Below are 27994 nucleotides of genomic sequence, written 5' to 3'. Positions count from 1 at the left end.
CGCTAACGTCACTTCCTGTCTAAATTAAGCCCCGCCCACTTTTAGATGTAAATCCTGCATCAGAGCAAAGCTGAAAAATAATAGTGTCTTCACGTCTGAAAGCTGCTGAGTCATATATCGCACCTCCAACAACAAATAGATCCAGACTCCGGTTCCTTTACTTCCTCTCCAGAAAAAAGGAGAGTAAAGAAAGGATCAGAAATCTCAGTCTCAGTGTCAGCCTGCTGCCTGCCACTCGTCCCCCGCAGACCCACCGGACATCCATCCCCTATTTATTCTCCGTAAGCTGTCTCTGCCGTCTGACCAGACATCTGACCCCCTCTCCATATCTCTGGACTCAGTAAACCCTTTCTCACCAACAGAGAGATTGTTTCCTGGCATCATTTGAACATTTCACGCCCCCAGAGAGAGGAGCAGAGACCCTGAGACCTTTAGACTACAGCCTGATATTCCATGACTTTGAACTTCCAGCAGAGTTTGATCTTGAGGTAAACAAACTGAGTTCACGACATGCTTTTTATAAATGCTTTATTGCAGAATGAGCAGATTTATATGGAAAAGGCACCATGAAAACTAAACACGTACAAATACACTTTGTAGTGAAGTATTTCTGATTGGCTTCTAGAACATTCCAGTAAATACAGACGTCAGGCCGCCTTCACTCACAGATGAATCTCATTATTATACCCGGCTGCGACCTTCACATCCGAACACCTGAAACCTTAAAGTGTAAATTAAATCGGGACCATCAGTCCACGTGACAGTGTCTGTATATCGAGCGTGTTCTGTAATGTCGCAGCTAGAGGGTAACCAGATGAAAACAGTCGTCGGTTAAATTTAACAAACTTTACGGCGACTTTCAGTTTATCGTAAATTCTCAAATAATTCTCCATTAAGAAAAAGGACCAAGCGTTAAACTAAGAGACTTCAGACCCGTACTCAGCCCTCTGCAGCTCGGTTTAGAGTTCTGAAGTATTTATGAAAATGTGGAGAAAAAAAGTCCGAATTATTTGTGGTTTTTAATCCAGGCTTTTTTTCCGACTCGTTTCAGAAAAAGTCCGAATTATTTGTTAAATCTTTTACCACAAAATTCTGAAAGTCAGAATTTTTGGTAAAAATAGTCGGACTTTTCTCTGGAAACTTTTCCTTTTTTTGTAGTTTTCAGGAAAAGGTCAGATTTGTTCCATCACTTTTATCTCTAAATGTTAGAACATTCCTTTGATGAAACCTGTCTGCGTTGGAACACACTGGAAATAATGAGTGAGTGAGGTCATAGACCTGAAAACAGTGACGTCACTAACTGGGTTAAAGCTGTTAATTAGGAATACAAAAAACTCAAATAAAAATACAAAAGCAATCCAGAAATATAGAGTCACTTTTTTTATGGAGCACCTATTTGAGAATGTAGGTAACCTCAGAAACAGCAGCAGTATGTTCGGGTGGAGCTAACACTTTAAAGCAGACTACGTTCATTTCAGCTTTAACGCACATTTCCACGTTCAGATACAACTCTTGATTTTTCTTCCTTTCAGCTTCAGAAACAGCTTTAATATTTATTGTGCAAACATGCTAAATCCCCTGCAGGAATCACTAACGCTGAATCCACAAACCATCATGAAGGTTTTGTGCATTCTGTGGATCAGTTCTTTATACTTATATTAAGTTAACATTTGATTTAAGGAATAACATTTGATATATTACGATACTCTGTCTTATAATTATTAATGACTTTTCTAGATGATCTTTAATCACTAAGGCAGTTTAATGAACTACAAGCTGCAGTTGTGCTTTTTATCATTGTATTGATATTAGATTGAATCAGACTTCTGGAAGATCAGTCCGGCTTTAAAGGTGTTTCTAAATCCTCGAAGACTCCAAAGGTGTCCCAAATGATATCGAAGTTTGATCAATGACCCTCTTAAACAAAAGATGTACCCCCAATAGGTTTGATGCTGATGCTTTTTAGGGTTAAACTCGACTGAAAACAAATCAAATCATTAGTTTAGAGTATTTGTTTCTTGTCTTGGAGGACGTAAACCAAATGGGAACTGATCATATTAAATGTGTGGGGTTCATCGTGAGGCGTTAATACTGCGTCACTTTGGAGAATCAGCAGCTTGTCCTATTCTCCAAACAGCAGAAACTCAGAGTCCCACAGTTCAGCAAACAATCTTTCCGGGTTTAAACCCTACGGAGACGAGCTGAGGAGTTCCTGTCGGCGCCGCATGATCTCCAGGAACTGGTCGTAGTCGGCCGCCGCCTGAGGAGGAAGAGAGCGGGAAAACAAGGAGGAAGGAGATAAGTGAAGAAGGAAGGAAGCAGGAAGCGATCAGTGGTTGCTTCCTTCGTCAAACGACTCGACGCCTGAGTCACAGGTGAGCGCCGCCAGCTTCTCCTGGCGCCGCCGCATGATCTCCTGAAGCTCAGAGCCTGAACGCCTCTGCAGAGACAGACAGGAGACAGGGAGGGAGACAGACAGGAGACAAGGAGACAGAGAGAGAGAGACGGGAGACAGACAGACAGAGACAGAGAGACGGGAGACAGAGAGAGAGAGAGAGAGAGAGACAGAGAGACAGCAAAGAAAGACAAAAGGAAATGAGATAGAAGGAGAGGGAAAGGGGAGGAAACAAACACCGGGTTAGACATGAAACCAAAAACTAAACTGCCTTTAATAGTTTTGATTGTCACCTTAATTTAGAGCTCCTACAGCGCTGTACGGGCCGTACCAAATCTGTAAATCAACGTTAGCTCTACAAACAGGTCGATCCTGTTGAGCCTCAAACACATTTTGCACTGACTCTTTTTCAGACTTCAGACTTCTTCATGTTCTTTATATTAAACCTCTTTTAGTTTTTGGCAACATTTTTGGGAAATTCTTCGAATACATCTTTCTAAGGGTACTTTCCCAGAGGCTTCATTAAAGAACACCTGAAAATAAATCTATCATCCGGTGCTGCCCTGCTTTCTTTCCTCCTGTAAATCAGAAGGTTTCCAGCTTTATGGGACACTCAGACGGTGCTGCTCTATAACTCTGTGTAACTCAGCCAGTGAACCGACCTCAGGAAGCCTCTGCTGCAGCTGGGTCAGGGGCATGCTGGGTAACGTAGTTGACAGCTGCTCACTCAAAGATCTGCCGAGTCATGATTTAGAAAATAGCAAAATAAAATGATTTGCTGCAACCTGATTGGAGGATCGCCATTAAAAGATATACAGTGGGGCAGAAAAGTATTTAGTCAGCCACCAATTGTGCAAGTTCTCCCATTTCAAAAGATGAGAGAGGCCTGTAATTTTTATCATAGGTATACTTCAACTATGAGAGACAGAATGAGGAAACAATCCAGGAAATCACATTGTAGGATTTTAATGAATTCATTTCAAATGATTGTGGAAAATAAGTATTTGGTCAATAACAAAAGTTCATCTCAATACTTTGTTATATACCCTTTGTTGGCAATGACAGAGGTCAAACGTTTTCTGTAAGTCTTCACAAGGTTTCCACACTGTTGCTGGTATTTTGGCCCATTCCTCCATGCAGATCTCCTCTAAAGCAGGGATGTTTTGGGGCTGTCGCTGGGCAACACGGACTTTCAACTCCCTCCAAAGATTTTCTATGGGGTTGAGATCTGGAGACTGGCTAGGCCACTCCAGGACCTTGAAATGCTTCTTACGAAGCCACTCCTTCGTTGCCCTGGCGGTGTGTTTGGGATCATTGTCATGCTGAAAGACCCAGCCACGCTTCATCTTCAGTGCCCTTGCTGATGGAAGGAGGTTTTCACTCAAAATCTCACGATACATGGCCCCATTCATTCTTTCCTTTACACGGATCAGTCGTCCTGGTCCCTTTGCAGAAAAACAGCCCCAGAGCATGATGTTTCCACCCCCATGCTTCACAGTAGGTATGGTGTTCTTTGGAGGCAACTCTGCAGTCTTTCTCCTCCAAACACGACGAGTTGAGTTTTTACCAAAAAGTTCTATTTTGGTTTCATCTGACCATATGACATTCTCCCAATCCTCTTCTGGATCATCCAAATGCCCTCTAGCAAACTTCAGACGGGCCTGGACATGTACTGGCTTAAGCAGGGGGACACGTCTGGAACTGCAGGATTTAAGTCCCTGGCGGCGTAGTGTGTTACTGATGGTAGCCTCTGTTACTTTGGTCCCAGCTCTCTGCAGGTCATTCACTAGGTCCCCCCGTGCGGTTCTGGCATTTTTGCTCACCGTTCTTGTGATCATTTTGACCCCACGGGGTGAGATCTTGCGTGGAGCCCCAGATCGAGGGAGATTAGCAGTGGTCTTGTATGTCTTCCATTTTCTAATAATTGCTCCCACAGTTGATTTCTTCCCACCAAGCTGCTTACCTATTGCACATTCAGTTTTCCCAGCCTGGTGCAGGTCTACAATGTTGTGTCTGGTCTCCTTTGACAGCTCTTTGGTCTTGGCCATAGTGGAGTTTGGAGTATGACTGTTTGAGGTTGTGGACAGGTGTCTTTTATACTGATAACGAGTTCAAAAAGGTGCCATTAATACAGGTAACGAGTGGAGGACAGAGGAGCCTCTTAAAGAAGAAGTTACAGGTCTGTGAGAGCCAGAAATCTTGCTTGTTTGTAGGTGACCCAATACTTATTTTACCGAGGAATTTACAATGAATTCATTAAAATCCTACGATGTGATTTCCTGGATTGTTTCCCCCATTCTGTCTCTCATAGTTGAAGTGTACCTATGATGAAAATTACAGGCCTCTCTCATCTTCTTAAATGGGAGAACTTGCACAATTGGTGGCTGACTAAATACTTTTTTGCCCCACTGTACATAAATAAAAGATACTAAAAGAATATTACAGAACACATTATTCTTATTCATCGTACTGCCAGGCGTTTGTTGACTTTTGTGCGAGCAGCTGCAGGTGAAACGTTACTCTGTCCTCATGTTGCAGCCGACGCTACGATTAGCTGCATGCTAACCAAAGCTAAGCTAGCATCATAACACACGTCGTCTCTAACTCCAGCCACGAGAAGATCTACATCCTGGTCTCTACAGGTGAGGTTGGGGTGAGGTCTAACAGGAAGTGGTTCATTCTGTGATATAAGGAGGTTTACAGCGGGGGGGGGGGGGGGGGGGGATGCTGGCACTACCTTAAAACGCTGCTACACAGGAAACGTCCAACGCCTCGTTCTGACCGACACATCAGGAGATAACAGCACCTCTGTTCACCCTCTGTCTAATACCAGAGCCCAGTCTGCTCTGATTTGTCAACTAGCTTAGAGATGTCCCGCCCCTTAGCCCATCATGTACAATGTGTGCTAGCCAATAGGATCATGAGTGTTCCGTAGTGATGTCACTCAATGGATTGCTCCTCAGTGTGTGTGGCAGAACGAGGAGCGGACAAGGGTTTTTACACAATACCTGAGAAATGTCTGACAGATTCAGAAGATCGGGGGGGGGGGTCAGAAGAAAACCTGCAAGCGGAAATAAACACCAACACAACCTTTGGGGGGGCAGAAAGAGCACACACACACACACACACACACACACACACACACACACACACACACACACACACACACACACACACACACACACACACACACACACACACACACACACACACACACACACACACACACACACACACACACACACACACACACACAATCCTTTGCTGTTCTGGTTCTAGCCTGTAGCACCCCTTGTGTTTCCACCGCTCGGAGGCCGAGTGGAGCTGCGTCATCGTTAACGTGCGCTCTGACTGATTCATATTTACTGTCTGTCACAGCAGCTGATGCATACCCCCCCCCCATCAGTGACTGTGTTCAGTCTGAACTGATGCTGTTTCTTCACAGTGCTGTTCTGAGAGTGTCTCTGTCTTCAGACAGGTGATGTCAGCACAGCTCCTCTGACTTCCTTCACTGCTCTGACATCCTGTTGTGGCAGAAGCCGTTTTCTACTCATTTTACCGGCGTAGTTTTCCTTATGGTTTTGCTTGTGATGGCAGCCTGTGTAGCACATGTACTGATTCCATCCCATAGCTGCAATAATACACAGGAGAACGTCTGCCTGCTCTTCCCAATGCTCACTAACAGAACGGTGATTAAAGTACGGTGAGTAAACAGCACCACACTGACCCGGTTAGTGCTGCCGGACTTTATAAAGTGTGTGTGTATCAGTGTGTGGTCGCGCTGTAGTCCCTGTGCTCAGAGATACTGCTGTTACAACTTGTACTCTCTGTACTCCATGAGCTGTAAGCCCAGGTTAATCCCCCCCCTCTGAGGTAAGCGTGACGTATTGGTTCGTATTGGATCTTGGATCTGGCCGGGCAGCCGAGTGGGGCCAGAAAGATCTGTTTTTTTGGCGCTTAAATCCGGCGCCGCTGCGGTGGAAACACGAAGAACCAGATTTTTATCGGCTCCAGCTCCGGGTTGGTGGAAAAACGGTGTTACAGCCCCTTCAGAATAAAAGCACCTCCTATAACAGGTGTTATACGACAGGTGAAAGGTGTCACATGACCTCCTGTATGACCTAAGGTGTCACATGACCTCCTGTATGACCTAAGGTGTCACATGACTCCGCGTTTCTCACCTCCAGCGCTGCTTTCTGCACGGTCACCTGACTGAAGACTCGGGCTCCGTCGTCGGGACAGACCGTCTTCAGCTCCTCCTTGTTCAGTGAGAACAGCTGAGCCCCCGTCAGGACGCCCAGACTGGTGATGGTGCTGCAACACAACACACACACACACACACACACACACACACTGTGAACCCTGCACACACACCTGCTCCTTCAGCACAGTAAGAAGTCTAATGAATCAACATTAACTCACACAGGACTGAAGCCTTTGTTCTGCAGCCACTCCCGGACGTTCTCCGGCGTGGAGTCGTAGCTGATGCTGCAGGAGGTGGCTGCTGCTCCTCGTGATGAAGAGGAGGAAGAGGAGGAAACCTGCAGCTTCTTCTGAGCGCTGCGACCCAGAGTCAGCCTGTGCATCAACTCGTCCTGCACCTCCTCCATGTTGGACTTTCTGCCTACACACACACACACACACACACACACACACACACACACACACACACACACACACACACACACACACACACACACACACACACACACACACACACACACACACACACACATTGTAGTATTTATGTTTTAAAATGTTAGATTACTCTTAATATAAATAAAAACAAAATAAAAAACCTAAATTATGTTTTGACATTTTGTTGTATAGATTACCTGGACCCTATCAAATTCTACACCATCATCATCATCATCATCATCATCATCAAAGAAAAAAATATGTTCTTATAGATTTCACAAAATGAAACGATGAGATTTAGACTCACGGCTGGCGGGGGGGTGTCTCTGGTTCTCATTGGACGCTGCGCTGTCTCGGCGGATGACGGCTGGCTGGGGTGCCGGGGGGGGCAGCGGGGGGGTGGGGAGTCTGGCGGGGGCCGGTGCTGGGGGGGGCGCCGTCGGAGGAGGAGGCGTGGGGGGCGGAGGCATCGAAGTCACTACGGGTTTACTGGGCAGGAAGTCGGTCCTGGCGGTCTGCTTCTGTGAGGAGAAGAGAGGCTTTTATTTTGAAAATATTTTTTGAATTTTTCAACCATAATTTTTTTTCTTGGAGCGTACATTAGGTTTAAAGAACACATCAATATAATGCACATTTGAATTATTATTTTTAAATATTTTGGCAGTTTTTCTGACTTAAGAAAATAACAAAAGAAAGAATAGTATTAAGTTCAACATTATCTTCAAAATAAAATCGATATAAAAAGGAAATGTTTTAAAGTGCAGATTTATAAAAAATAACAGAAATGATGTCACTGCTCCAATATCTAAAGATGTATGTTAGTGATTTAATGTGTCGTTTACCTCGTTCAACTCTCCCAGTAATTGCTTGAAAATTCAAAATGAAAACATGAAATATAAAATCTGAAGATGATGAAACAAGAAGCAGCAAACTCACTGCAAAAAACGTACCGAGCTAAAGACTGAACTATGAAAGCCTTAAAGGAACAGTGCGACATTAAACAAGAATTACATTTTTCTTTACGATTTAAGATGTTTTTAGCTTAGCACTGTATGCCTGAAATGAGGGACTGTTCCTTTAAGAGAAGCAGAGGTGGAAGAAGTTCTTAAGTGTGTGAAACATTAAATCACTCTGTGCAGCTCGGTAACCTTCCACCGCTGCACCTTTCATTTATCTACTGAAGGAAACACTGCAGAGTATCATCACGCTTTACCTTGAACAACTCAAACTCCTTCTTTGGCATCATTAGCTTTAGATTTTCAAAATAAAACACATGGATGAAATGAGACAGTGAATCACAGCACGTTTAACCATTAGACATTACTTTCAGACGTTTGAAAATGATGGAAAAAAGGTCAGAACATTAAAAAATGTGGAAATGGTGAAACATTTTCAAAAGACAGCTGGAGTTTATTTCATTGTTTGAAAAGTTCGATTTTTTTTAAATAAAATGTTTTTCAGAAATAATTTATTCTTAATTTTCAAAAAGCGATTAAGAAACATTTGTGAAAAGGATTTTTAGAAATGTTTCAGGGTAAAAAATCAATCTATGGAGAAGACATTTGGAATTAATTGTGAACATTTTCATAAATAAAACATTTGGTAAAACATTGAAAAATGGGTTTTGAAATTTTTAGATGTTTTTTTTTATTTGTAAAGATTTTTTTTTAACGTTTTGAGATTTTTGGGGGAAAATCTGGACACATTTTTTGGAGAAAAACATTTCAAAAATGTGTTACCTGGATAGTATGGCTGTAGATGGGCTCTCCTCTCCCGGTGATGTCCACGGCTCTGGTGATCTCCAGGATGTTGTTCGGTACGTAGCCCGACAACCCCACACCGTTACGCACCTTCCACCACTGCTTCCTGTCGTCCAGCACCTGAAAGACCGAACTCAGGGGTTAGAGACACAGAGTACAACCTGACAGTCCGGACTCAGGGGTTAGAGACACAGAGTACAACCTGACAGTCCGGACTCAGGGGTTAGAGACACAGAGTACAACCTGACAGTCCGGACTCAGGGGTTAGAGAGACAGAGGACAGCCTGATAGACTGGACTCAGGGGTTAGAGAAAACCGAGGACAGCCTGACAGACCGGACTCTGGGGTTAGAGAGACAGAGGATAGCCTGATGGACCACGCTCAGGGGTTAGAGACACAGAGGACAGCCTGACAGACCGGACTCAGGGGTTAGAGAGACAGAAGACAGCCTGACGGACCATGCTCAGGGGTTAGAAACACAGAGGACAGCCTGACGGACCACGCTCAGGGGATAGAGAGACAGAGGACAGCCTGACAGACCACGCTCAGGGGTTAGAGACACAGAGGACAGCCTGACAGACCACGCTCAGGGGTTAGAGAGACAGAGGACAGCCTGACGGACCACACTCATGGGTTAGAGAGACAGAGGACAGCCTGACAGACCACGTTCAGGGGTTAGAGACACAGAGGACAGCCTGACAGACCACGCTCAGGGGTTAGAGACACAGAGGACAGCCTGACGGACCACGCTCAGGGGTTAGAGACACAGAGGACAGCCTGACGGACCATGCTCAGGGGTTAGAGACACAGAGGACAGCCTGACGGACCACGCTCATGGGTTAGAGACACAGAGGACAGCCTGACAGACCCCGCTCAGCGGTTAGAGAGACAGAGGACAGCCTGACAGCCCACGCTCATGGGTTAGAGACACAGAGGACAGCCTGACGGACCACGGTCATGGGTTAGAGAGACAGAGGACAGCCTGACAGACCGGACTCAGCGGTTAGAGAGACAGAGGACAGCCTGACAGACCGGACTCAGGGGACTACGCACCTCCACGACCTCGTCTTTGAGGACCGACAGCTCCGTGTTGTTCCTCGCCACAAAGTCGTATTTAGATTTGGCGAACGGCTTCGGCGTGAGGCTGCTGTCGGCGTCAAAGCTCCTGGAACATCACACCGTCACTCAGATGATTATCAATAATAAACACAACGTGCAGACGACTAAACATCAACATTAACATCACTAACAAGTTAAAATATATTAAAGTTCATTTAAGAAATTATTATTTCAAAATAAAAGCCTACATTAAATTGTCCGACTACTATCTAAATAATAACGGGGTTTGGAGCTGTCCGACAGCCCTGGAGAAACGCTTCAGAGAAAGATACTGAGAGAAAAATGAAGTTTAAAAAGAAGAAATTCAGTAAAATTATTCAGACTTTGAGACTCAATCAGAACAACAACACAGAACGATATCAGAAATAGAGATCAATAAAGATATTATCGGACATAATGAGAATAGAAAGAGAATCTGAGAGCTAAAGGAATTATTAAAGAATACGGAAAAATATTCATCAGTTAAATACTTTAAAAGCTCTGTGTGAACAAATCAATACATCTATTTACAAAGATTAATAAATACTAACAAAAATAAATAATATGAATAGCAAGTTAAAAGTATATTTAGAATATAGAAAATGTTTCCACTGATAATTCTGTATCATATTCATTTCTGCATGTTTTAATTGAAGTTTGTATTTAAGTGTTTTTCTGCTGAATAAAGATCGCTCAGTGAAGCGTTTGGGCACTGTTCTCCAGGGCGTCATGTGACCTCCCGCGTCACGTGACCTCTGTCTCCGTTACCGGTCGACTCGGTGGCTCACGGCGTCTCTAATGGCCGCCACAGCCGAGTCCTGATCCAGGATCTGCAAACGTTTGTAGGAGGAGGCGTACCCGTCGTCAGGTGGGAACCGCTGCACCGCCGACTGCTGCACACAGAGAGAGATGTTGTTATTGTTGTTGTTGTTATTGTTGTTGTTGTTGTTATTATTATTAGTTTACAAGATAACACATCAGAAGGATTTGAAATTTCCCTTCAAGGGATTAATAAAGGGTATGTCCTTCGTTATGGGCAGGAGGGGGAAATAATAATTCATCAATAACAGAATAAGAAAATAAAGGTGTACATTTAAAAGTAGGAACACATTTTAAAGTCTTATGAAAAATGTAAAATATATATTTCTTCCTTAAAGCAAAAGAGATAAGTACAAAAGATAAATAAAATGGGATAATAAATATATGAAATTACAAAATAATGTCACCATATTAATTTATATTTTGTTATTTGTCTCTAAACTTAAAAAAAGATGTAAGTATATTTAAAAAACATTTTACCATTTTCTATTCATTAATAATAAAATGTATCGCCCTTTATTTACATTTGTAATTATTGCAAGGATTTCTCTTTATATTTACACCTTCTGCTCTATTAGTAAATCATGACTCCGCAGTTTCTCACCTCCAGTCTGCTGCTCAGCTCCTCCTGTCTCTGGATCTCTGAGAGATGACTCAGCGTTTCCTGCGCTCTCTGATGCTGACTCAGCGTTTCCTGCGCTCTCTGATGCTGACTCAGCGTTTCCTGTTCTCGCTGCTGATTGGCTGTCGGCAGCAGAGGCGGCTCCCAGCCGTCCCTGAACGTCAGAACGAAGGGCGGGAAGTAATGGTCCTTCGGCCACTCCAACCTGCCGGAGACAAGGAGTAAAACTTAGTAAACAAAGAGTCTAAAATGTGTTTGTTTAATCCTTTACATTAAACTGCACCTCTGACTTCAAAATACAACTTATTTTAACATTTCTATTTTCGGGACATTTCTGGATTATTATTTCTACTTTCACAATTTTATTTTGAATTTTCTTAATGATTGTTTTATTCTAGTTTATGTTTTTATAACAAAATGTATTTCTGAAAAAACTTTCCTTTCTTTAATTCATTTCTTGTATGTATTTCTCAATTTATCGACATTTAAGGCATTTTGGGGATATAAATTATAATACTGTTAGTTTTGTTTTCTAATTCTTTTCTTCATTTATTCTCATTTCTTTTCCCAGAATTTTCTAAAAATGTCATTTGTATTATTTGAGGCATTTTAATGGTAGGAATTGGGTTACTTTTAGTTTTATTTCCACTGTTTTCCGGTAATTGATACACCATTTTCATTATTTAAACACATTTTATTCTTCATACATTTCATTCATTACATTTTCCTTTTTCTATAGATGTGTTAATATTTTACACATTATTACTTTACCCCGGTACATCCTATAACCAGTTAAAGGGGTTCTGTGTGTAAAGGTGAGTTCACCTGCTCTTGGTCCAGCCCTCCCCCAGAGTGACCCACAGGTGTCTCTCCTCTGGACTCCCTGCTGAATGGAGGAAGTCCACAGCGTCTCTGGAGAGGAGAGGGACCAGCACGGAGCGGGGGAGGTCGCCGCCCCCCGAGGACTGCACCACCTGGATGACCACGTTAATATTATAAGGAAATAAATGTGAGCTCAAAGCTGATTAATAAATCATCCTTTAAAGAACACAAAATAATAAGTAGAGAATATCTCAAACAAATGTCAGCGTATTCAAGTAAAACATAAATATATGAAAGAATGAAAGAGTCTGACCATCCTGAGGGGGGAGAACAGGAAGTGCAGCAGGTCCTCAGCACTCGGGTTCTGGATGTGATCCCTCAGCTTCCCCTGAACAGAGTCAACAGTTAGATAACAGGAGGAGGAGGAGGAGGAGGAGCAGAGGAGGAGGAGGAGGAGGAGGAGGAGGAGGAGGAGGAGGAGGAGCAGAGGAGGAAGAGTAGGCTACCAGCTGGTTGAAGGCCTGTTTGAATTTCTGCAGACAGTCGATGAACTCCTCCTCTGACGGGGGCTTCGACCTCAGGGTCAGCACGCCCTCTGGACACAATAAATACAGTACATACTTATCCATTGGTTTCATCAGATTTCCATCAGGGTTTATTTAAGAACACCCTTCTTTAAAGTAAGTTAGTATTTTTGTTTTACTAAAACATTGAAATGTGTTTATTTATTCTTTGATTAATTCTCTATATATTTTCACAATTTGTATTAATATATATTTATAATTCCTCCTTAAATAAAGAACTATGAAGGACAGGAAACACGTGTCTGATCCCTGCCTGTTTAGTTTACCCACTTACAAAGAACTGAACAGTCTGTCATTTTTATGGGAGGTTTATCTTCACAGTCAGAGACAGAATACCAAAAAGAAAATCCAGAAATGTAGATTAAAAAAAGATATATATTAATGTGCATTTAATTGGGGGAAATCAGTATCTGATCCTCCTGCAACCAACAAGGATTCTGGCTCCCAGGGGCCGGTTAAAGAAGTCCTCTGGCTTTAAGAAAGTACTCCTGAGGTCACCTGGATAAAGGACACCTGTCCACAGTCAATACATCAGATAACAACCTCTCCTCGAGGACCAGAGACAGGTCTGTGATCATGGTGGAACTAATGTCTAAGGACATCAGGGACAAGACTGTAGACCTGCACAAGACTGGAATAGAAGACAAGACCAGCAGCAGCAGCCTGGTGAGAGAGAGACACCTGGTCTGATTTTTGGAAGATGGAAGAAGCACCAAATGACCACCAATCTCCCTCGGTCTGGGGCTCCACGATCAGTGATCCTGAGAAAGGTGAGGGGTCAGACGAGAACTACAGGAGGGACTGGTTAATGATCTGAAGGCAGCTGGGACCACAGTCCCCAAGAACACTACTGGTAACACACTGCGCCGTAATGGATTAAAATCCTGCAGCGCCTCAAGGTCCCCTGCTGAAGAAGGCACATGTACAGGCCGTCTGAAGTCTGCCAGGGATCCTCTGAAGGGTCCAGAGGAGGCTGATGAGAAGGGGAGGAGCTCAGAGGAGACCCATCAAGATCTTTGGGATCAACTCCACATGTCGTGTTTGGAGGAAGAGAAATGCTGCCTATGACCCAAGAACACCATCCCCAGCGTCCAGCGTACATGATGCTCTGGGGGGGGGGGGGGGAACCGGCCCTCTGTGCTGTCCATCAAGGCTTTCTCCACCAAGAACTGAGGCCTGTTCTGGGATCAGATACTGATTTCCCCCACTGTGTGTGTGTGTGTGTGTGTGTGTGTGTGTGTGTGTGTGTGTGTGTGTGTGTGTGTGTGTGTGTGTGTGTGTGTGTGTGTGTGTGTGTGTGTGTGTGAATATATACATAGTAAACTATTTAAATTCCTAATGTGGCCCTAATCATCTTCTTTATAAAAATTCACACTTGTTGGCTCCTCATCTTGTTTCCTCTGATTATCAAACTTCAGATTTTTTCTTTTATCATCTATAAATAGATCGAGGGAGGGTCTCACCCCCCGGTCCCCTCTTCTTGCCCTTCTTGTTCTTCTTCCTCTTGGAGAGCTCGTTGAACGCCTCCGTAGATTTCTGCAGCTTCATCACGAAGAACTCCACGTCGTCCAGGATGTGGTTCAGGATTTGCTGCCAAAATAAAAGACTGTTATAACTCCTCTTTCAAAATAAAAGCCTGTTATAACTCCTCTTTCAAAATAAAAGTCTGTTATATCACCTCTTTCAAAATAAAAGCCTGTTATATCAACTCTTTCAAAATAAAAGTCTGTTATAACTCCTCTTTCAAAATAAAAGCCTGTTATATCAACTCTTTCAAAATAAAAGCCTGTTATATCACCTCTTTCAAAATAAGAGCCTGTTATAACTCCTCTTTCAAAATAAGAGCCTGTTATAACTCCTCTTTCAAAATAAAAGCCTGTTATAACTCCTCTTTCAAAATAAAAGCCTTATAACTCCTCTTTCAAAATAAAAGCCTGTTATAACTCCTCTTTCAAAATAAAAGCCTGTGATAACTCCTCTTTCAAAATAAAAGCCTGTGATAACTCCTCTTTCAAAATAAAAGCCTGTTATATCACCTCTTTCAAAATAAAAGCCTGTTATAACTCCTCTTTCAAAATAAAAGCCTGTTATATCACCTCTTTCAAAATAAAAGGCTGTTATAACTCCTCTTTCAAAATAAAAGCCTTATAACTCCTCTTTCAAAATAAGAGCCTGTTATAACTCCTCTTTCAAAATAAAAGCCTTATAACTCCTCTTTCAAAATAAAAGCCTGTGATAACTCCTCTTTCAAAATAAGAGCCTGTTATAACTCCTCTTTCAAAATAAAAGCCTGTTATAACTCCTCTTTCAAAATAAGAGCCTGTTATAACTCCTCTTTCAAAATACAAGACTGTTATAACTCCTCTTTCAAAATAAGAGCCTGTTATAACGCCTCCTTCAAAATAAAAGCCTGTTATAACTCCTTTTTCAAAATAAAAGCCTGTTATAACTCCTCTTTCAAAATAAAAGCCTGTTATAACTCCTCTTTCAAAATAAGAGCCTGTTATAACTCCTCTTTCAAAATAAAAGTCTGTTATAACTCTTTCAAAATAAGAGCCTGTTATAATTCCTCTTTCAAAATAAAAGTGTGTTTAAACTCCTCTTTCAAAATAAAAGAGTGTTTAAACTCCTCTTTCAAAATAAAAGCCTGTTATAACTCCTCTTTCAAAATACAAGCCTGTTATAACTCCTCTTTCAAAGTAAGAGCCTGTTATAACTCCTCTTTCAAAATAAAAGACTGTTATAACTCCTCTTTCAAAATACAAGACTGTTATAACTCCTCTTTCAAAATAAGAGCCTGTTATAACTCCTCTTTCAAAATAAAAGTCTGTTATAACTTTCAAAATACGAGCCTGTTATAACTCCTCTTTCAAAATAAAAGCCTTATAACTCCTCTTTCAAAATAAAAGTCTGTTATAACTCTTTCAAAATCAGAGCCTGTTATAACTCCTCTTTCAAAATAAAAGCCTGTTTAAACTCCTCTTTCAAAATAAGAGCCTGTTATAACTCCTCTTTCAAAATAAGAGCCTGTTATAACTCCTCTTTCAAAATAAAGGTTTGTGCTGTCTTGTCTTCTCCTCCAAAATAAAAGCCCATGCTGTCTTTATGTAAGCAGATTTCCTCAGAGACTCTGATTACTTTTCAGTCGTTCAGATTAAGTCTCTCTATTGTCCGGCGGACTCTCTGACCTCAGATTAAACTGCAGCTGCTCAGAGTAACCCTTTATAAATCAAGATATATAATAAAAACCAACTGTGATATATTAAAATAATAATGAATAAAACAATAACACTAAATAATTAAATGAACCATCATAAATAATAAGAGCTCACCACGTCTCGGTCCACTCTGGCTGCAGTCATCTCCCCCACCTCGTCCTCCTCGTAGATGTGCCGCTGCTTCTCATCTGAACGCAGGAAAGATTATCATAAAAATTAAAATACTGGTTTAAATATTCAATTATATTAAATTAATATTTTGAGATAATAACAATAAAATAGATGAAAGTTTAAAGTAAACATAAAGGTTTAAATGAATATTCTAAACTAGTTTTAAGGCTAAGACCCATCCTATCCTGGATATCCCTCCTGCAGTTGATGACATCACTCACAGTCTTGCTGCTCATTGGTCCAGGCCGACCAGGCAGCTGCTCTGCTCTTTACATCCACCTGATTGGTCGAGGCGGGGGGCTCAGGGGCGGGGTTAGCCGGAGGAGGCGGGATCACCCCGTCACTCTTCAGGATCATCCTGAGAAGAGATTGACCAATCAGATGGCAGCATTTTAAATAGACTATGAAATATGTTTTTATGCAGATTAAAATATCAAACATTATATCAAAAAGTGAGTTGGTCGCAAACATTTAAATATATATATTTTGGAGTAAAAACATTTCACTTTAAAAAATAGGCTGCTTTAAATATTTAAATGTATTTTACATAGGGTTTCTTTTTTAGGATTTTTTCTGCGATAAGAACTTTAACTTCACTACATTATTTTACAGCTTTAGGTCCAGACATTTTTATTTCATTTATTATATGTGTTTATGTCAAAACCTCTCAAATGTTAAATATTTGAATTTATTGGTATTAATTTAAACACTTGAAATACCTTTCTCTATGCATACTTCTACTTCTAATGGAGTATTCTAACTGTACTTCTACCGGAGTAAAGGATGTCTATGTGTGTATTTGTACCGTAGTGCCTCGGGTCTCCTCTTCCCCTTCCCTCCTTTAGCGTCCATCACGGCGCTCTCGATGTCGGCCTGGATCAGGTTGGCCTGGGGGGGATCCTCAGTTCACTGAAAGCTTCAACAGGTGAGTATTTATTACTTATATAATATATAATGCGTGTTACCTTGATGTTGTCGCACTGGAACAGGTGCAGGTCCGGTTTGCTCTGCCCGACCTCTCGGACCACCAGAGCCAGCAGGGAGTCGAAGCTGCAGGAGTTCATCACCGCCTGGACCTGCAGCAGCGAGGAGACCGGGAAGTTCTCCAGCTCCTTCTGAGGAACACATAACACAAGAACACATTAAAACTATTCTGATTTATTTTAGGGGGTTTCCCTCTCCTGTAGCGTGTTCTAGAGGTGTGTGTGCATGTGAAGGGTCTGCTGAGGCTAAAATCCCTGGATATTTGATATATCTGTGTACCTGCGTCTCCAGGTCCAGCAGGCTGACGCTGCGCTCCTCCACCTGCAGCAGCATCTCCTGGGTCCACACCTTCCCTTTGGCCTCCAGCAGACGCAGCCGCCGCACCCCATCCTCCACCGACAGCAGCCCGTCCTTACGGTCCACCACGAAGGAGGACAGGTGCTGAGACACAGGGTACAGGTGAACCTCGGTCCACAGCACATGTGACAAGAGTGTGTAAGAGTGTGTGTTCTCACCTCCACCTGATACTGAGACGTGTCCGTCAGGCTGTTGATGCTGGTTCTGGTGAAGTGCTTTCTTTGTTCTGAGGAGCGGAGCGTAATGAAAATATTAAATACAACAAGTCTAAAACTTCAAATGAACGTCAGACCAAAGTGATGAAGACACACACACACCTACAGGTTAGTGCCAACATCCCCTGAAATGTTATTTAAAACCCTTCAACAATGAAGAAGAAGAAGAGGAAGAGGAAGAGGAAGAAGATGAAGATGAAGAAGAAGAAGAAGAGTCCCATAAGAAGGTGTGACCTTACAGAAAAATATAAATCAGGATTTAACAACATGGCTCTTATTTTTTAAGTAAAGCTTTTGGACTTTTGATAAAACATGTTTTCCAACAGAATCATTAGAAAGACTAAAAGTAGGAATAAGAGCCGCTGCTAAAATATCACACAAGTTTCCACTCTGATCTCACTGAGAGGCTTTTTGTTTTTGGCAGACGAGCGCAGGAAGTACATCTCCCCCGGTCCTGCTGACAGGGGGGGGGGGGCGTTAAAGAGGGGAGACATTACCGAGGGAATCAATCACTGACTCTCACCTACAACATGACAGCTTATTGTATATGTATTTATAATAAATAAGATAAAGGATAAGCCCTGAACTCACCGTAGAGAGCTTTGGCACTGGACTTGGCTTTATGGTGAAGAGGCTCCGGAGACTCAGAGCCATGGCCACTGGGAGAGGAACAAATATAAATACTATATATTATGTAAAGGAAGCTGAGAGCCATGGCCTCTAGTATGGGAATATTATATACAGGAGAGAAAGTCGTGGAGAAGAGAGACAAACACAATTCATCTAATTCATTATTTATTGAAATTGTCAGGAACAGTTCACTACCAGTCTCTCTGAATTTCTGTCTGGTGACAATTAATCTCAGTTGTGTTCGTCATATGGTGTGGTCAAGGACTGTGGGAAAGATCAAACACTACTGTTGGTGTTTTTGTCTCGGTGTGAACACGAGAGGTCGAGATGTTTGACAGCTGGACGCGTCGTGTGTCGCTGCAGAGAAACTGGATATTTTCTCACGTTCACACTTTATTATTTATTCTGACTGATGACATCATCAATAATTGATTAACGAGTAGAGAGAGAGGGAGAGAGGGAGAGAGGGAGAGAGGGAGAGAGAGAGGGAGAGGGAGAGGGAGAGGGAGAGGGAGAGGGAGAGGGAGAGAGAGAGAGAGAGAGAGAGGGAGAGAGAGACCAGCAGCTGCTCCTCGGTCTGTAAACACTGACAGGAATGAACGTCTTTTAAATAATAAGCTGTTTATCCGACACTACTTATATTTCTAGTGTTGATATATATTTACTGTGAATAAACTGCACTTTTATTCTGAAAATACTGTGTTTTTCATTCTGAAAATACTGTGTTTTTTATTCTGAAAATACTGTGTTTTTTATTCTGAAAATACTGTGTTTTTTATTCTGAAAATACTGTGTTTTTCAGAATAGAGGTGTGGTAAAATGTTGAGTCTTTCGGTTTAATTTCTTTTTTAAGACATCAGGCAAAGCTCCTAGAACCTGATTAAAACCTTTAAATGAAGTGTGTGTGTGTCACTGCGAGACTCTCGTAAGAGCGCAGTGGAGTGTGTGTCTGAGCTGCAGCTTCACTGACGTTGTGAAATGAGCCGCTCAGATTAAATCAGAGGATCAATTAGAGACGAGCTGCGGTTCCTCTGCGTCAGCGGCTCGGACTCCACACAGCAGGTTTAATAAATACATATCTGCTGAATACATGAGTTTAAACCCCTGAAACTCTCTTTTCATGCGTCATGTTTCCCTCACATGAAGCTGCACGATAGAGTTACACTGATCATTAAACATTAATGAATGTTCTTTAGAGGGACAGACGCAGCAATATTTACTCTGTCATGCTCACAGCCTACAGCTGAGACATACCTTTAATTATTCCTTAATTTAACCTGGAAAACACCTTCATATAATATAGGTTAAGCGGTCTGCTGGTCTGACATGCTTTCAGTTATTTACTAAAGCTCAACATGACTGACCCGTAAATAATGCATTCATCAAGAAGCGAAACTCTTCAGAGAAGCTTTTTAAAAATATGTTTTACTTCAAATATAAAACAGAAAAACCCAGAATAAACAAATGACATGCTAAAATGCTAAGCTAACGTAAAAAGCTAACATGCTAAGCTAACAAGCTAACAGACACTGACTTTGTGTGTGAGCTGTAGGATCCAAAGATTCCCGAGGCGAGAGCCGGAGTTTCATACCCGTTCATCCTGCAGCTGAAACACAAAACAAACATCCTTCATATTCATCTGCTCACCCTCCGTCTGAAATCAGAGCCAGGCCGCTCTGATTGGTCAGCTGATCGGCTCTTTTGTGATTGGTCAACCAGCTTAGAGATGTCCCGCCCCTTCGCCTATCACGCACAATGTGTTGGAGCGCCAGTGTTCCGTAGTGATGTCACCGTGTTCCGGAACTGTGGGGCCTTTTAATGAGCAGTTCTTTATCTTGTGTCTAAATGTTGTTTCAGTACCTGCCGTCTCCCCTGGGGGTCAGTGTGCTCACCCTCAGTGCGCTGGCCACAGTGAGGGTCTCAGTGTAAAGGTTACAGCGTGACGTGAGACGCAGGGCAAACACAGATGATTCATTAATCAGAGGGTAATCTCACTTCCTGTTTGATCTTCAGTTACTCTTTAACGTCTGACTTTCAGAAAAACATCAACAGAGCAGGAAATCTCCCCACAATGAGAGAAAGGACTTTATTCATTAGTAATCAATCCATAGAAACATGTTCTCCTTCAGATTCAAATACAACACCATGTTCTCCTTCAGATTCAAATACAACACCATGTTCTCCTTCAGATTCAAATACAACACCATGTTCTCCTTCAGATTCAAATACAACACCATGTTCTCCTTCAGATTCAAATACAACACCATGTTCTCCTTCAGATTCAAATACAACACCATGTTCTCCTTCAGATTCAAATACAACACCATGTTCTCCTTCAGATTCAAATACAACACCATGTTCTCCTTCAGATTCAAATACAACACCATGTTCTCCTTCAGATTCAAATACAACACCATGTTCTCCTTCAGATTCAAATACAACACCATGTTCTCCTTCAGATTCAAATACAACACCATGTTCTCCTTCAGATTCAAATACAACACCATGTCTCCTTAATCAATGTCTCAAAGTTTCAGGTAAAAGAGGAATTACAATATTTTATTTATCCAGCGGAGTGTGTGTCAAATACAATTAAATACAAACATCATTAAATTAAATAATGAATCAAATAATTAATATAATATGAAATCATAAAAAAGAAAAGTAAAGGAAAGAAAAAGATAAACAAAAGTGTGAAGGTGAAATCTGCATCTTAGTAGTCCTGTGTGTGTGAGGTGTGTGTCCTCTGCAGTGTTTGCTCTGCGTCACATGACCTCTTATCAGCTGGATATTAAACTATACCACACACACACACACACACACACACACACACACACACACACACACACACACACACACACACACACACACACACACACACACACACACACACACACACACACACACACACACACACACACACAGTGACCTTTGACCTCTGGAGGTGTGTGTGAGCTGCTGTTGGTGTGACCAGTGTGTGTGCTAGAGCTGATACCATGCTGTGTGTTCAGATGTCAGCTGTAAATCTCACACACATCTGCAACACAACAAACAGCTTCCCTCTGCTCTGATTGGTCAGCCTGCTCAGAGATGTCCCGCCCCTTAGAGATGTCACACCCCTCAGCCTATCATGTATAATGTGTTGGAGCAGTAGCCAATAGGAGCGCAAGCGTTGAGTGTGTGAGCCGGGACATCAAGTTCTCTCTTTAGGAAAGAAAGAAGTCTCATCGTCCAACGACCCTCTGCACACAAAGCTGTTTACGTGTGTGTGTGTGTGTGTGTGTGTGTGTGTGTGTGTGTGTGTGTGTGTGTGTGTGTGTGTGTGTGTGTGTGTGTGTGTCCTGTATGTACAGTGCAGCCTGATTACTTTTCCCAGGACTCTCTCTCACTGTGTCTCCATGACAACAGCAGGCAGTAATGAGCCTGTGAGGCGACGCTCAGGGAGGAACAACCCTATCCTCAGGAAACATTGAATAAACCATAAATAATATTTATATGTTATGGTTTATTCCGCAGGGGGACGTTGGCTTTCAGAATAATCCTCCTAAAATCACTGCGCTCTTATTTTGAAATAATGCATTGAAACTGTGAGGGGCTCTCCTGATTGGCTGAGCTCAGTTTTAAGGCGGTCAGTATCCAGTCTGATCTTTAACCTACGTACAGAGAAAACATTGTATTATTTTATTTACCCTACATTCACAGAGGTCCCCCGCGGTAAGCCTGCTGTGAAACCTAACAGTCTCCATGCTAACAGTTTCCATCCACTGCCATTGTTTGTGCTAAGCTAGGCTAACGGCGCTGGGTTGATTACCTGAGATCCCCTCTGGCTGTTTGTTAATCTATAACGACCCGCTGTCATATCGACTGGTCTGCAGCAACATGGTCTCTGCTAAATTACACTGCGAAATTCTGCTGCAGTATCTAAATTTGATCTCATAAGTTATGAGATAAAAATTGTAAATTTATACCAGAAAAAACTACTAATTGTGGAGAGGCATGCTGAACATTACGGAAATTCAAATGTTTAGGAATCAAAAAATGAATACAAAATAAAAAAGCTCAAATTTTCCCAAAAAAAATAAAATCTCTGAAAATTTGGAGGAAAAATAAAAACAACAATGTACAAAAAACTACCTAAAATATTCGCGGTTACTTAAATGGAAAACTGCAAAAGAAACAAGAAAAAAAACAAAAATTAAAAACCTGTATTCACAAGAAATAGCTTAATTCTCAGAAGATCATAAAAGGCATATTTTACAAAACAAATAAATAATATTTTTTAAATATTATCACATTATTTTACTAATAAATAAAATAATAAACCATCTCTGTAAAATGTGTTGGTTTGACTGAAAGCTCTGGGTAATAGAAATCTACTCTACAAAATAATGAAGTATTAAATACAAAGGTAAGGAGTTAAAGTTCTGGTTCACCAGTTTAATGAATCATTTCACAACACATAAACCCAGAGTTTACCACTGATCCACACTCAGATTTAAGGGAAACCTCAGGGTCTCTGGACTGCAGAGATAACCCTCTTAATGTTTCACAATAAAAGCTCAGAGCAGCAGCCTGTCTCTATAGATAACAGTCCTGAGAGTTTCACAATAAAAGCTCAGAGCAGCCTGTCTCTATAGATAACAGTCCTGAGAGTTTCACAATAAAAGCTCAGAGCAGCCTGTCTCTATAGATAACAGTCCTGAGAGTTTCACAATAAAAGCTCAGAGCAGCAGCCTGTCTATAGATAACAGTCCTGAGAGTTTCACAATAAAAGCTCAGAGCAGCCTGTCTCTATAGATAACAGTCCTGAGAGTTTCACAATAAAAGCTCAGAGCAGCAGCCTGTCTCTATAGATAACAGTCCTGAGAGTTTCACAATAAAAGCTCAGAGCAGCCTGTCTCTATAGATAACAGTCCTGAGAGTTTCACAATAAAAGCAGCAGCCTGTCTCTATAGATAACAGTCCTGAGAGTTTCACAATAAAAGCTCAGAGCAGCCTGTCTCTATAGATAACAGTCCTGAGAGTTTCACAATAAAAGCAGCAGCCTGTCTCTATAGATAACAGTCCTGAGAGTTTCACAATAAAAGCTCAGAGCAGCCTGTCTCTATGGACAACAGTCCTGAGAGTTTCACAATAAAAGCTCAGAGCAGCAGCCTGTCTCTAGATAACAGTCCTGAGAGTTTCACAATAAAAGCTCAGAGCAGCCTGTCTCTATGGACAAGTCCTGAGAGTTTCACAATAAAAGCTCAGAGCAGCCTGTCTCTATAGATAACAGTCCTGAGAGTTTCACAATAAAAGCAGCAGCCTGTCTCTATAGACAACAGTCCTGAGAGTTTCACAATAAAAGCTCAGAGCAGCAGTCTGTCTATAGATAACAGTCCTCAGAGTTTCACAATAAAAGCTCAGAGCAGCAGCCTGTCTATAGATAACAGTCCTCAGAGTTTCACAATAAAAGCTCTTTATGTGCAGCCGATTGCAGCTCTATGCGAGCCCCTCCCTCGGGGGGGTCGTGACCCAACGTCCTGCAGGAAACGTCCTGACCCACTTTCCACCGACACACCTAACACACATGCAACTCCTTAGATAAAGGGGATGAAAAATGTAATTAATTCAGAATAAAAACATAAACTCCTGGGCCTTATATGGAAATAAAGGCCGGTTGTTGTTTTTTATATAAGCAGGAAATTCCTCATGAAAACAAGCATGGAGATCACTGTTGGATAATGTCGTGGAAATAGTAAAAAATATAGTAAATAAAATATGTAACACTGGAATAACAATGTGTTTTGAACACATTGTGGTATATATTTTTAATGTTTCCATGTAGTTTAAATGCATGTATATATCTAACTAAACATAGGCACATCTAATGGCATAATTCAGCCCAATTTCAGGTTTATTTCTACTTTTTTTGATTGTTTTTCTGTACAATTAAATGTATTTTTTATATATTTGATTTATTTATGTTGTGCTGCTGATAAGTGAGTAAGTTGTACAAATGTAGTACATTCTGTTCAAATGACACAAAATAAATACAGAATTAAAGATTAAACTGAACACAAAAGGCGCCGATAATACATTAAAAAAGAAGGGTTAAAAATAATGTGTTTTAAAAAACTGCAATAAAAGTTTATCCCACGATCGTGATGACGATAAAAGAAGGATATTTTGTGCAGCACGCTGGTGTTTATCGCCGGGTAGATAACGCATAATAAATCTATATTAGATGGCGTACCTGTGAGAGTTTCCTCAGGTGCGTCGGCTGCAGACGTTCCTCCTGACAGACGGATTACTGACCTGCAGGATTTACTGCTGACCAGCTTAAGCTGCTAATCAATGACGGACAGGTGGGGGCGGGGCTTAGAGGTCAGCTAGCAGAGGTGGGCGGGCCTAACAATCCCATTTATATTTACCTGTTTGCACATTTATTCCAGTTCTCAACATTTCTACCTTCATTTTTTTGTAAGTATTTTATTTTTCTTTAATTGTGTTTTTCTTCGATTTCTTCCAGATTTGTATTTTATTTAATTTTACTTCTTTACAATATTTAATTTTATACTACGTATTATTTTACAGTACTTTGATCACATTTAAATCCCTTCCTTTAAATAGTTCTATATGCAGCAATTCACAAAAGCAATGCCTCATGAAAAAAATAACACCACTCTGTTTAGCAACAAACAGAGTGGTGTTACTATTGCCTACATTAAGCAGTTTTCTGAAGCCTCGTCAGCTGTCTAAATATAGGTAATTATATATATATATATCTTCTGTTTGCTGAAGGAACGGCCGCCTCACCCTCAGGGTCCATACACTTTTTATCTGACAGGAATAAAACTATAAAACTTTAGGACTTCTCCTCTGACGCCGAGTTTCTGTTTCAGGATGACACCGTATTCAAACACGTCTCTTAGCAAGAGATTGAATTACATTTTAATTACACTAATTGTTACAGGAACAGTTATTGTTTTACTGCGAACAAGTGTTTTATTTGATTTTGAAATGTGTTTAATTCCCTCAGCATCATAAACATAATGTGCCTAATTATCCTATCAGCGTTTATTAAAAACAGATTAAAAAACCTTTATATTTATATATTGTGTTTTTATTTCATAAAAATAAAATTAACTCCCAAAAAGATTTGAATAAAGTAGATTTCAAATAAACCACAGGAGGAGGTCACCCTGTGTTTTGGCAGGTAGAGGGAAGGTGTGTTTCTGAGAAGAAGCAGGAAGTGTGTGTGATTAAATAATAATGAGGGGAACTCCTGACCGACTCCTGTTTACCGACATCACGCTACGACGGTCCTGACAACAGAAACAGGACAGGAAAGGTCAACCTGGTCCCAGCACAACGATATATATATATATATAATTATATATATATATATATATATAATTATATATATATATATATAATTATATATATAATTATATATATAATTATATATAATTATATATATAATTATATATAATTATATATAATTATATATATATATATATATATATATAATTATATATATATATATTTATATAATTATATATATATATAATTATATATATATATAATTATATATATATCAAAAGGTTTTATATCAAAATAAAATATCCTCACATTTAAAATAGAAATCTAATCATTGATTGATTGATTTATTTATCTGTTGATCTTAATGATTTCATTCTCGGCCTCAATAATCTTTCGAAAGAGAGAACTGGACTCCTGGTTCCGTCCCATAATAATCCTGCAGCATCACACACCTGGCTCTCAGGTACGGTTACATCACACCGTCGTCACGGTGACAGACTGCTACGACACACTCAAACAGGCCGGGTTCTCCCTGGAGGCGCCCCAGCAACCGCCAGTGACAATCAACGGCTAACAGGGAAACTACTTCCTGTTTTAATCTACAATAACAGGAAATACCAATCCAGTATTTTATTAGGAGAATTATTTTCTTAATGTTTTAACTCATTATAATAAATATTCCTCCTTTATTTAAATGTGTTATTCTTGTTCATTTCATTTTGTTTACAGTCATTTTTTTTATTTACATTTGTTTTCATTATTTTAGTTTTCATCATTGACCTTTAATTCTGAGTCATTTTTGGTGTTTTCCTATTTTTATTTGTATTGTTCTTATGTGAAGTTAACAAAACCCCTGGTAGGTTTAATGTGTACTTATTTAATATTATTTATATCTGGAAACAGTTGATTTCTTCCCTGCAGATGTTTTAGCATACAGCTGGTTGTTTGAGGGAACAGAGTCGCAGAGATCTCGGGGGAAACGTCCAGGAATAACTCCCCTCTGAGGCTGCAGGAGTTTCCCATGAAGACGAGCTGACTTTAATCTTCCCTATCGGAAACTGGGACAAAGCCTCAGAAAAAACACTGATTACACAACCGGCTCAAAAGTCCTCCAACAGTTCAGCATCAGCACATCTGAGGAGCCCAGTGACCTCTGACCTCTGGAGGAGGCCGCTGACAGCTGGCTAAGGCGGAGCTCACAGAGAGCTAATGTGGAGCTAACGAACAGCTAACGTGGGGCAAACAGAGAGCTAACGGAGAGCTAACGTGGGGCAAACACAGAGCTAACAGGGTGGTTACTGGGAAGCCAACAGAGAGCTATCGTGGAGCTAATGGCGCAACATTCAAAGAGTATAACGCCTGACGAGAAGGCCACAATAACCATGGAAATATAAACAAAAAGTTGATGTTCTATACTCCTAACTCAAATGTGTGTAAGACAGACTCATTGCTTTCCTTCTTAAACATCCCAAAATGTACCTGAACCTCAGGGTTTCTGAAACCAAACTGGAGTCAACATGTTAAAAAGACAGAAAACCACAAAGACAAAAATAACACAACGCTGTAAACCCACAGATACATTGATCTAAATATTAACCTGTTCTGTCACCTGAGACAGTAGTACTTACTCTAATGGTGCGTACACACCAGACGCGATGCGATTTTTAGGCGCGTTGCGATTACATGTAAAGTCAATGTAAAGACGCGGAGAGGCGCGCATTCGCTCCGGCGGCGCGCATGAAGCGGATGCCGCGGCGCCAATGAAGCGATTGAAGCGACTGAAGGGGGCCGCGATAGTGAGTGGTTAGTTCGGCATTATTATTAAACGTGTGGTACAATCACGGTAAGATATGTTCATTTTGGTATAGTTAGTACCGTAGTATTTGAATGACGCGGGTACACAACTGACAGCCGCGGGGAAACTTGAGCGATAAGAGCGATGCGATAGGAGCGAACGCACCATAAGACACTAATGAGCTATTTACAACCTCTGATTAACAGATTCCACTGTCATTTCACATGAGATTAATTGATATGTGAATAAAATCTAAAAACCAAACAATAACCCACATTATTAACGGGATTTTCCCACTCAAACTAGCTAACCCATCCGGCACAAATCACAGAAATCCTGAACCTTTTGTTTTAACGGCGATAGGACGGCGGAGACTTTCCGGTAACCCCGGAGGAAGCAATGCCGCTATCTCTGTCCTGCCTAGCAACCGGGCCCCATTCAGGCCAAACCAAACAAAGGCACAGCATGTACCAAACTCCAATTCAATTACAGAGTATTTAAGTCTAGCATGCGTATTATTCAAAATAAAAGTTGATTTAAAACAAAACTATATTTATGATGAGCTATTTTGGGTTCTTTGG

At 41.2% G+C, this 27994-nt stretch overlaps 1 protein-coding gene and 1 long non-coding RNA gene across 19 annotated transcripts in view; one reads left to right on the top strand and one right to left on the bottom strand.

The window, feature by feature from the left end:
* Positions 1-511: 511 nt before the first annotated feature.
* Positions 512-27994, bottom strand: part of eps8a (EGFR pathway substrate 8a, signaling adaptor) — a 28631-nt gene continuing 1148 nt past the window's right edge. The window contains exons 2-25 of one of the 18 annotated variants that reach the window (XM_063905621.1): positions 19848-19919; positions 18275-18342; positions 18084-18140; positions 17627-17694; positions 17391-17552; positions 17093-17242; positions 16933-17015; positions 16349-16485; positions 16071-16144; positions 14202-14328; positions 12661-12749; positions 12468-12542; positions 12158-12306; positions 11315-11537; positions 10660-10784; positions 9847-9958; positions 8773-8913; positions 8247-8282; positions 7876-7899; positions 7341-7554; positions 6818-7019; positions 6577-6709; positions 5404-5456; positions 512-2440 (exon numbers count right to left, since the gene is read on the bottom strand). In XM_063905621.1, coding sequence (XP_063761691.1) covers positions 5445-5456; positions 6577-6709; positions 6818-7019; positions 7341-7554; positions 7876-7899; positions 8247-8282; positions 8773-8913; positions 9847-9958; positions 10660-10784; positions 11315-11537; positions 12158-12306; positions 12468-12542; positions 12661-12749; positions 14202-14328; positions 16071-16144; positions 16349-16485; positions 16933-17015; positions 17093-17242; positions 17391-17552; positions 17627-17694; positions 18084-18140; positions 18275-18342; positions 19848-19912 — 2526 coding nt within the window. In that variant the 5' untranslated portion in view covers positions 19913-19919 and the 3' untranslated portion in view covers positions 512-2440; positions 5404-5444. Of the gene's footprint in view, positions 2441-5403; positions 5457-6576; positions 6710-6817; positions 7020-7340; positions 7555-7875; positions 7900-8246; positions 8283-8772; positions 8914-9846; positions 9959-10659; positions 10785-11314; positions 11538-12157; positions 12307-12467; positions 12543-12660; positions 12750-14201; positions 14329-16070; positions 16145-16348; positions 16486-16932; positions 17016-17092; positions 17243-17390; positions 17553-17626; positions 17695-18083; positions 18141-18274; positions 18343-19847; positions 19920-24548; positions 24596-27994 lie in introns of those variants that run through there. The other 17 variants (XM_063905613.1, XM_063905622.1, XM_063905614.1 and 14 more) reach the window with 17 other exon arrangements.
* LOC134879232 (uncharacterized) lies at positions 10347-11854 on the top strand. The gene is made up of 2 exons (XR_010167811.1): positions 10347-10759; positions 11321-11854. It is a non-coding gene; the product is annotated as an uncharacterized LOC134879232 (long non-coding RNA).

Source organism: Eleginops maclovinus, chromosome 17, assembly GCF_036324505.1.
Source record: "Eleginops maclovinus isolate JMC-PN-2008 ecotype Puerto Natales chromosome 17, JC_Emac_rtc_rv5, whole genome shotgun sequence".
In the NCBI taxonomy this organism is placed as follows: domain Eukaryota; kingdom Metazoa; phylum Chordata; class Actinopteri; order Perciformes; family Eleginopidae; genus Eleginops; species Eleginops maclovinus.
This window is presented reverse-complemented; position numbering and strand designations above follow the sequence as displayed.